The 11,082-nt window shown below is 49.2% G+C and overlaps 1 protein-coding gene across 3 annotated transcripts in view; it reads right to left on the minus strand.

Moving 5' to 3' along the window:
• MAP6 (microtubule associated protein 6) overlaps positions 1–8,098 on the minus strand; it is a 48,524-nt gene extending 40,426 nt beyond the window's left edge. For all 3 annotated transcript variants that reach the window (XR_005627129.1, XM_039705629.1, XM_039705630.1), the window contains exon 1: positions 7,309–8,098. Coding sequence is in view for 2 of the 3 variants with exons in the window: in XM_039705629.1 (XP_039561563.1) it covers positions 7,309–8,033 (725 nt within the window). In the remaining variant the exon portion in view is untranslated. The remainder of the gene's footprint in view (positions 1–7,308) is intronic.
• Positions 8,099–11,082: the final 2,984 nt, after the last annotated feature.

Raw genomic sequence — 11,082 nt, forward strand, 5'->3', positions numbered from 1 at the left:
AAAAGAAATGTGAAAATCTATTTGGTTTCAGCAAATCATTTTATCCAGGGCCATGTGAGAAATGATTAATTAAGCCAGTGAACATGAACATCAGCAGAATGGGAAGCCAGGCAAGGGAAATGACAGTGATGAATGCTGGAAGGCTGAGCTGCAGCCTGGAAGAAGGTTAGCAGTGTTTAACATTTTTAAGGTTGACTCTGGCACTAAAAAAGTAGGGCAACATTGATGACACCTCCTAGTGACAATGTAATTGGGAGCACCAATGTGTAGGAGGACTGGGAAATCACAGAGGAAGGAGGGGATTGACCTTGACTGACATGCTCAAAATGGAATGAAAATTAGTAGTTAATTCTAGGCTTGGTACTAATCACCAGAATTTTTTGCTACGGGATGTAACTGCCTAAGAAGGAGAAGTAGGAGAACAGAATGGACATCCTTGTTATCAAAGAGTAAATGAGGGATTCATAATGAATCTGTGATGCCCACAAACATGACTCGTGAGTCTTCAGTAGGAATAGGGACTTCATCCCCAAAGGGCAATAGTCTCCATCTCTGTTTAAGAAAAAGAGATTTTGTCTAGGAAGAGCTAGAGAGACAAGGCTGATACCAGGAAGTCAAAATTTTTGATTCCTAGCTACAGAGCCAAACGATGTGGATACTGTACTTGGAGACACTGAGCAGTGACGTTTGGACAGGGGAAAGTCACTAAGTATGCCAATAAAACAGAAAAAAATACAAGAGAGAAATAAACCAAATGCAACAGCAAACTACAATCTGTACATTAGCCCAAACTGTAAATGAGCTGCAAATCATCAGAGACTGAGGTCTTGGCACAGCCTTCCTGCTGGAATAATGCAACTAAAAATTCTGCATTTCTTAGACAGAGCCTTAGGTGTTAATCATAAAGACTAAGTAACAAACCAGATAATTGGACTTCAAAGTTCAGAGGGCTCCATGTGCCTGAAGCTCTCTCTGAGGTGACTCAGCTGAGCAGGAGCAGAGGAACAGTTGCTCAAGCATGTTGACTCCATCACCTGAATGCCACCTCCATCTCTTCTTCCTGCTCTACCATGTCCTAAGGCATGCACAGACCAGCTCCAGCTTGCACACAATCAAAACAGCAAAATTCAGTTTCACCTACAATGCTGAGCAGCTCCCCATTGGCTTTTGGGGCTGGATGTTGTCCACCTTGAACTGACTGCAGGGAACACATTGCCACATACTCCAACCTGGAGCTACCTGCTTGCAAGTGTCCCCAATTTGAAGACACCACTGGTCTTTTTTAGCTGCTGGACAACATCCAGAGGAGATCAAGAGTGTGGCAGAATATCTCTCTGCCTGTGTGTTGTGGTTTGACAATGGCCAAATGGCAGGCAACCACAGCAGATGCTTGCTCACTCACTACTTGCTCCCCTGCTACAACTGGGCAGAGGAGAGGAAAAAAAATCAAATGAAGGGTTCATGAGTTAGGATAAGGACTCAGAGAAAACACTCCAAGGGCAAAACAGGCTCAACTCAAAAGTACAAAATGAATTTATTACTAACAAAGTCAGAGGAGGATAATGATAAGTAAAATGAGCCCTTAAAACACCTTTTACCCCAACCCCTTCCTCCTTCCCACCAACAGCTCAGGGAGACGGGATGGGGGTTTTGGTCAGGTCATCACCGAGATTTTCTTCCACTGCTCAGGGAGAGAAGTCCTTCCTCTGCGACATCATGAGGCCCCTTCCCACAGGAGACAGTTTTTGTGAACTTCTCCAGCATGGTTCCAATCTCACAAGCACCAGTCCTCCCAGAACTGCTGCAATGTGAGCATCTTCCATGGGCAAACATTCCTCCCAAAACTGCTGCAGCATGGGCCACTCTTCCACGGTGTACAATCTTCCAAGGAAAGGCTGCTCCTGGAAGCAGGGCTCCCTCTCTTCACCAGGTCTCTCACTGGATCACAGCATCCTCCAGGCATCCACCTGCTCTGGTGTGGGTGGATCTCTGCATCCCTCGTGGATCCCCATGGGCTGCAGGGGCACAGCTGCTTCTCCATGGACATCACCATGGCCTGCAGAGGAATCTTTGCTCTGGCACCTGGAGCACCTCCTGCCCCACTGACCTTGGTGTCTCCATGTTGTTTCCCTCACATGTTCTCACCTCCTCCTCTTCTCTGGCTACAAAAAACCTGTGTCCACTTTGTTTTGATTTTCTTCTTAAATATGTTATCACAAAGGCGTTACCAACATCTCTAGCTGGGCCAGTTTTGGCGAGCAGCATGTCCATCCTCAGAGCCATCAGGGCTTTTCTGTGAAAGCTTCCAGCAGCTTCTCACAGAAGCCAGCTCTGTGGCCACCCTGCACTACCAAAGACCAGGCCATGCAGGACCAACAAAGCCTGTATCATCCATCTCCATGCTCTGTGTCTTAATAAACACTAGGGCCATTAGTCATTAGTTACTCATACAACCGGTCCCTGTGGTTTCAGCAGACATTGTGTCTCCTCCTGCTACTAAAGGTATGTATCAAGTGACCCCTGAGACAGAGCTCAGCCTTGCCAGAGCTGCCAAACACCTCTCTGAACAGCCTTTTCTGGATGGAAGAAAAGATTGTGCCCCTTCCCTTCCACCTAAGAAAACTGGATCCATCTGCCTACACGGTTACTTTAATAAACACTCTCATAGCTGAAAAAACAAGGATTTGGAGAATGGTATCTGCCCGGGAATGTTCTCCGGCAGTGGAGTCTGGGATAGCCCTCACTCATGCTGTTAAACCTCTTTAACCTCTAAAACCAAGGTGGTTGCATCCAAACTGATTGTAGGGATAAGTTCTTGGCTTGGGAGTGTGTGCTACCAAACTCAGCGTGAGAAGTGGGCTAGGGAGTGTACATGATGTTTCCACACCCAGGAACATGTCCTGGGACTCTTTAATTTACTAGTACAGACACAGCTATGGATCTGATCAGAAATTTCAGAAGGCAATGGAAAATTTCCCATCTTACAGCATAAGTAGTGTTATTAGCATTTTCACCAAGATAGGAGATGCCCTCCACTGAAGATTTTCAAGAACAGGTTAGATAAAATCACAGAAACATAGAATGGCCAGAATGGCTTGGGTTGGAAGAGACCTTAAAGCTTATCTTGTTCCATTCCCCTTCCACAGGCACAGACACCTTCCAGCAGACCAGGCTGCTCCAAGCCCCATCCAACCTGGCCTTGGACCCTTCCAGGGATGAGGCAACCACAGCTTCTCTGGGCAACCTGTGCCAGGGCCACAGCATGCTCACAGCCAAGAATTTCTCCCTGATATCCCTTCTAACCCTGCCATCTGACAGTGGGATGCCATTCCCCCTTGTTCTGCCCCTCCAGGCCCTCGCTCAAAGCCCCTCTCTGGCTCTTGAAGCCCCTTTAGGCACTGCCAGGAGCTCTGAGGTCTCCCCAAAACCTTCTCCTGTCCAGCCTGAACACCCCCAGCTCTCCCAGCCTGTCTTCAGAACAAGGAGGAGTATGACTTTCCTGCCCTTTTGTATCTTGGTCCAGCCTTCCTGTGTGGACATCCCTCCCTAAATTATCTCTGCTGTATCTCTGAAAACCAGGCAGCAAGTCTCCAGTGCTGACTCATTCATCTCTATAGCTACTACAAATTCTCATTTGCTCCACATCCTTGGTACCTCCAGGGTTTGAGATGAATGACAGAACATTAGCAACAGGCGATTCATTAGTACTAGAGGCAGTCCAAAATTTTCCATTGAAGCCTTTATTGTCTTGTTTCCTCTGCTAGGAAAGGAAGTTGGTGGGAGGGAAAAAATAATTGGTTTGGTAAAAACAATTAAATCTGGTTTCACAATATTCCTTCTCAGGGAGAAATTAATTCTCTTCATACTCATTTTGATACCTTACTCATTTTGATACCTTACAAAGGTAAATGGTTCCTTTCAGTTTTGTATCTTTTTTTTTTTAGGGAATAAAGCTAACAAAAGAAGCAGAATGCAAGACAAAGAAGGGGGCAAAAAACACCCAAGAAACACCTAATTCTGTTATTTTCCCATAATTTCCAGATAAAAATGGAAAGCATTCATTCATTCCTTCTTTTATTTTTGCCAAATGTGCTTTTGATTGTTTCACTGTGCAAATGACACTGTGAGCATATTTTGTTGCTTGTTCTCTCTGATCCCAAGCCCCCAGTCAAGTCCAGCCCGCTCCATCCTTTGGTGCACCAGGGAGAAATGCTCTGTCCATCCCACCCAGAAGTTCAGGAGGAGAAATCCCCTCACCCACACAAATAAAGCCCTCACAGAACTGAACAAGAAACAGCTTCACCCACCACCAGTGGCTTTCCATGGGGCTTGTCACTGACCTGACTGAAGGATTTCCAGGTCCTTGGTCCCTCAGGGTCCACAGGCCACCCTGAGAAGCAGGACCAAAGAGAAGGGGGGTAGGGTGAAGGAGATGTAACCTGCCTTGGTTACCCATAAACTTGGGCAGCTCATGTGCTGGGGAGGGAAACTGAGGCAAGAAGCCCCGCAGTGCTGGAACCATTGCACACCCAGTGAGAGCAGTGGGAATAAGTACATTAAAAAATCCCATATATAACTGAATAGTTAACAAGTTAGAGTTAATAAATATATAAATATAAAAATATAAATAATGTAAATACTATGAATAAGATAAACAAATACTAGAAATACTGGAAATAAATTCTATTTATTCTGTAGGATCCCTGGGCACAGGAAGTCTCTGGCAGACATCCACAGTCCTGCCACTCTGGCTTCACTGAAGGCTTCTTGCTCAAATGCTAACACAAACAAATCCCTCATCCCTCTGGCTGGGAGGAACCTCCATCTTCCATGGACATCACCAGCAGGCACCACCTCTGCTCTGTACCTCTGTGTGACCTGGGGGGAGGTCACAGGCACACGGTCTCTGTGATATTCTAGGTACACAGAGGTTAAAAAAAGAGAATTCTTCCCTTTAGCATGGACTTCCCCCGTGACCTTGGGCTGGTCGCTGACTCCATCCCATGCTCTCAGGTATTCCTCACATGGAAATAATTCCCAGTGGGACAGAGTGAGCTTAAAAACTACTGCTGGGCTGCTCTTTGGTTTCACCAAGGAATTGTTTGCCAGCCTTGGAAACACTGATTTGCAGCAGTGACAGAGGACTGTAAGGAAATCTGCCCCCCACCACTCTCTGCTGATGGGGAGCTTTCATCCATGCACATGGAACAAAAGCCCCGTGTGAGCCATCCTTGCTCCTCTCTAGCAAGAGGCCATTAGGAGGCAGTTTTTGGCTGCTGGGTGGGCTGTAAGGCTGCCCCAATCGGCTGTGAGTCTCCATCCTTGGAGATGTACAATATCCACCCAGCATGCCAGCAGCCAGGTTCTTGGCAGTAATTAGGATTTGGAGAATTTGGTTTTTTGTAAGAATCCAAACAATAAACAACATTTAGAAGATGCCTAATTTGAACAGGCAATGAGAACAATTAGCCAAAACATCACTTATGCATTAATGAAGAGGCGCTTCTATGGCTGAGCGTCAGAGCAAACACTTCTGCAATATGCAGCAAGGAAGAAAAACATGGAAGTGGGAGGACACTTTCCCAAGTGGAAAGAGAAGCCCTAAGCACTGTGAAAGCCGACAAGCAACACAAAGAAAGCTGAATCCTTCTAGTTCTTCTTAGCTTTAACATCCCTGTTGATCCAACCCCTTTCCTTGGGGAGGAATCCTAGCCCAGTGCCTTAGGAATTTGCTGGAGCAGACTGGAGGGATAGGAAAGCGAGCAATTTGCATTTAAATATGCAAAGAAGTCCAATTATCCTTTGTAGCAGTGAAAGAGATGCAGCACATCGGCCCTCCAGTTCCAGGAGAGCTTTCTGCTTTAGCCCTGCTACCAAGGTGAGCAGACAAAAAGCCGAGTCTCAGTTCACAGCAGATGTAAGGGCTGTGTCACTCCCCGAGACTCCTTTCCCAACACTCTCCAACCCTGTAAAACAGAGCCCCCCAAAATCCCTGGCCACTTTCTTGTGTCTCAGCCAAGCACCACGTCACACCTGGATGCACCTGAGCCTCCAGCATTACCCAGGGAGAGTTAAGAACTGATGCCAAATGACAGCAAAAATCAAGATCTCACTGCTTGAACTGTTTCCCACTCAGGGAGGGGGGAAAGCAGATGATTGTCAGCTTTGCTCAGTGGGACAGAGGAGTCAAGTCCCAGCTTCATCCTAAATCTGCATGAATGCATTACCTGCTTGATGGCCAGGTGTCACCTCTAATCTCCCCAAGAAGGAAAATAAATCATTCAGAGGCATAAACAGCTCAGCATTCACACAGCTATTGAGAAAAGCAAAACGGCTGCAGTGACACTTCTTGTCACCACAGCTTTGCTCTATGCCACTTCCACTCAGGTCTCGGCAGTGGTGGGCTCTGCCAAAGAAAGTGCTGGAAAACACAACTGCAGCAAACCCTCCTTGCACACGTACATGCAGGGCAGCCACCCCATCACTTGTTTTTGCATTCCCAACACACCGAACGCCCTGAGGCGGAGAGAAACAACAACAGCAGCTCACTGCAAGGAGCTTCACACTCCGAATCCCAAACAAGGTCTACTGCTGAAGTGAATTAAGGGCATCCGTTTCTACTTGGCTGGGGGGGGACAGAAGGATGTGTCATCCCCTGCTGCGCTGCATTAAAACATGGCAGCATCTGAAGGCTGCCCCACCCAAGCGGCCTAGGATGCGTGTCCCTCATCCTGGCGCATCCCCGGGATGCTTTGTCTTGAGCGTGGGCCAGCCTAAGATGCTTCCTGGGACTCTCCTGCGCCTGGGGCATCCCATTCGTGCCTGGCCCCCTCCCCGATGATACGGTCGGGTTGCCGGTCCTTTGGGTTGGCTGCAGCCTGACAGCCAGGGACGTGCTTGGGAAGGACCAGAGGTGACTTGCACATTCCACAGAGGTGACCCCAAACATCGCCCCTATGGAAATCCAAGGTGGTGGGTGTCTTTGAATTTTGGAATGCACTGGAGGGGAGGGAACAAAAGACACTGCTGCCAAACCCGGCAAAGCGCCAACAAAAAGTGTCCATGTATTCACTACCTGCACAATACCTACTGCCCCCATCATCGATTCCCAGAGAGGTGGGGAATTTAAGGACACCCCCCGGGCAGGAAATCGGCAAGACCCCCTGGAATGTTTCACCACAGCCTCACTCCCAGGGTGGGATGCTCCTCCAGGGAAGCGCACAGGGGGACTGGGTAAGAGCTGACGAGGGGCCGGCAGGTTGGGGATCTAGATGGATGAATTTGGGGGCCGGGGATGTGTCTCCTCACCTGTAGGACGAGCTGACCCCCGCCGCCACCTCCTCTTTGATCTGCCTGTTGACAGCATCGGCAGCAGCCCGGCCTCTGCTCGGCTCCGCCGGCTGCCCGCCCGCCTCCTCCGCCTTCTTCCGACCCTTCTCTCTGCCATCCCCGGGCCGCACTGCTTTGGGATGCTCATCCTCCACCTCGGCGTGTTCCTCCTTCTTCTCGGGAGGGAGGTGCACCTTCCGCCGCTTCTCCTGAGCCGGTTTCTCCGGGGCAGCGCGGTCCAGGGCCAGGACGGGGGAAGGTCCCGGTTTGGGGATCCAGGGATGGTCGCCCCGCTTGGGGATAGGCCAGGCACGGAAATCCTTCTGGTACTGCGTCTCCTTCTCGAAGGGAGTGTCCGAGGGCTGGTACTCGCTCTTGGGCTTGCAGCTCGGCTCCGGCCGCTGCACCTTCCAAGGCTTGTAGTCGTGCCGCATGACCGAGTCGGCCGGGGGAGAGGCGTGCGGGGCCGGGCCGGGCCGGGCGGGGCCGGGAGCCGGCTCAGCTCCGCCGGCCCCCGCGGCCGCCTCGCCGCCGGGCTGGGTCTCGATGGGGGCCGCGGGGCGCGGCGGGGCCGCGGGGGCGGCAGGATGCTCGGTGGCCTCCGAGTACTTGGTGAAAACCAGCGGCACGGCGATGTCCGCCTTGTCCAGCTGGTTCCAGAAGCGGGCGATGCAGCAGGCGCGGGTGATGCAGGGCCACGCCATGGCGGCCCCGCGCCGGGAGCGACCGCTCCGCGCTCCGAGCCCCGCTCCGCTCCCCGCCCCAGCGCCGCGCTCCGCCCGCACCGGGGCGGGAGCCGGGCGGGGCTTGCACGCACACGGGCACGGCACCGACACGGGAAAGACACGGACACACCTGCACCTACACACGCGTGTGATGCACGGCTATGGGCGTGCCCACGCCCGCACATCCATGCATTCATTGCACACGCGTGTTGTGGAAAATGTGTATTTTATGATCGGCTTTTCGCAAGTATTAAATGAATGTTGTATTATGCTAGAAAGTTATGATGTATTCATTTGTTTAAGTAGTGTAATAAATATAGTCTAAGGTTATAACATAATGTTAAAATAGAAACTATGCTATGCAAGATACTTGTTTAAGAAAGGACTCGCACCAGATAGCAGCCACAGGACACCTAAATCTTTCAGAGAAAGGGAATTTATTGCTCCCTTATCAGCAGAAAACGAACTTCTTCCCACCTCGCTCAGACGGCATGAGGATTAAGAGGAAGAAGTTGACAGTGACCAGACAGAATCCTGTGTTTGAATGGAATTTATGCATCATGTATGAGGTGCATGAATATGCAACAGGCGATTGTTTTTAAGGGTTAATCCTCTGTTAACGGGGGTCCTTTTTCGGGCTTGTGTTGCCCTGAAAAAGGTACCCGGACGTCCATATCTCTTTGTTTTTATTGTCTCATATTGTCCTAATCTCAAACGTTCAAATTTTATTATTCTAATTACATTACTATTTTTATAACCATTTTATTACTATTAAAATTTTAAAATTTCAAAAACAAGTGATTGGCGTTTTTTACACGTGTGATGCACGGCTGTGGGTGTGCCCACACCTGCACAGCCACAGAGCTCACACACTTGTGAGACTTGGCTGTGTGTGTGCACAGACCTGCACAGCCACACACACTTGCAAACACATGTGAAACACACCCATTCATGTGTGCACACACGTGCTTGGTCACAGGCCTGCACACACATGTACAAGGCACTCGTGTGTGCACATACATGCTCGCATACAGGGTCACAGAAACCTGCACATACAGATTTTTAAAAGCCCGTGTGTGTGTGTGTGTGCACAGCTGCACTGCCACAGACCTCCACAGCTGCACATCTGCACAGACATGAGGGGACACACCTATGTGGCCCATGTATGCACAGACCTGCACACTTCATACGCACCTGGACAGACACACCTGCACAATCACGCACCTGCACACACGCATGCCAAACAGGCAAACCCAACAAACACTCCTCACACACCTGTGCAAATATGGGCCAGTCATATACATGCATGTGTGGACACACGCGCACAATTGATCACACACATCCACACATATGTGCAAGGCGCCCGTGTGTGCATACGTGGTCACACACACACCTGCACCCACACATAAGAGATGTATGTGTTTGTGTGCACACATCTGCACAGTCACACACAGCTGCACTCATGTGGAGACATGCCCATGTATCTGCAAGGACACACACCAGAGCATAAACCTGCAAGAAATGCACATGCGTGTGTGCAGACACACAAATGCTTGGTCACATGCCTGCACACATATGTGCAAGGTGCCCATGTGTTCATGCACGTGCATGCATGGTCACTCACACCTGCACGCACTCATGCACAGGAATGCAAACACACATGCAAGACAGTCTTGTGTGCACACACCTGCACAGGCACATGGGCACATGCACACACATGTCAACTGCACGCAGACACATGGACACGCAAAACCACACAAATCACGTTCACACATGCAGGTTCTCGTGTAAGTGTAGATGCTGTGCACACTGACATTTGTACACACAGATGTGCATGCGTATGTACGTGTGCATGACTGTACACACATGCAAGCACATCCAAACACATGCACGTATACTCAAACCTGTACACATACACAGAACTCACAATTCACACATGCAGGTTCTCATGTAAGTGCACACTGACAATTGTACACACAGATATGCACACGTGTGTACACACACATGACTGTACACACATGCAAGCACATCCAAACACATGCACGTATACTCAAACCTGTACACATACACAGAACTCACAAAATTCACAGAATTCACAGAATGACAGGGTTGGAAGGGACCTTCAGGTGCATGTATACTCAAAACTGTACACATGTACAGAACTCACAAAATTCACAGAATTCACAGAATGACAGGGTTGGAAGGGACCTTCAGGATCATCACGTCCAACCCATGCCCCAACACCTCAACTAAGCCACGGCACCGAGCACCATATCCAGGGATGGTGACTCCACCACCTCCCCAGGCAGGCCATTCCAGTACTTTATCACTCCTTCCATGAAAAACTTTTTCCTGATATCCAACCTACATTTCCCTTCCCTGCACTCAGCCCTGTACACACATGCACAAACATGCACATGAACAACTGAAAATGCACCCCCGTGCTCATACATGCACACCTGCATTCACATGTGCAAGCACACACCTGCACACAGACATAAATATGAACATGCACACACATACGAACACACACACAGCTGGACATGTCTGTCCACTCACATGTGCCCATGCTGCACATGCACATTTGTATGCACAAGCACATTCCTATGTGCACGTGCATGAACACATATGCACATACACACAGATGTGCACATACACGTCCAGTCTCACAAATGTGCATGTGCTGTAGACATGCATGTGAACATGTGAACAGATGCACCCATGAGCAGACAGACACAGAGACAACATGTGTGTACTCCCTTGTGCATGCACTCATGCACAGATACTTGCTCACATGTGTGCACATATGGGAGCTGCCCATCTGTGTGCACACGTATGTGCACACACACACATTTATTATTTTATTTTTTTATTTATTATGATATAATTTTATTATTTTATTATTTCCTTTTGCCTCTTTTGCAGTTGCAAACCCAAATCAAAATATCCCCCCACACCTCCTGCTGACAGCTTCTTCTGAAATCTGATTCCCAAGGTAAATTCACAGCCCCAAATCCCACCTTCCTTT

This window comes from Passer montanus, unplaced genomic scaffold (genome assembly GCF_014805655.1).
Source record: "Passer montanus isolate IOZ18808 unplaced genomic scaffold, ASM1480565v1 scaffold180, whole genome shotgun sequence".
NCBI classification, from domain to species: Eukaryota; Metazoa; Chordata; class Aves; order Passeriformes; family Passeridae; genus Passer; species Passer montanus.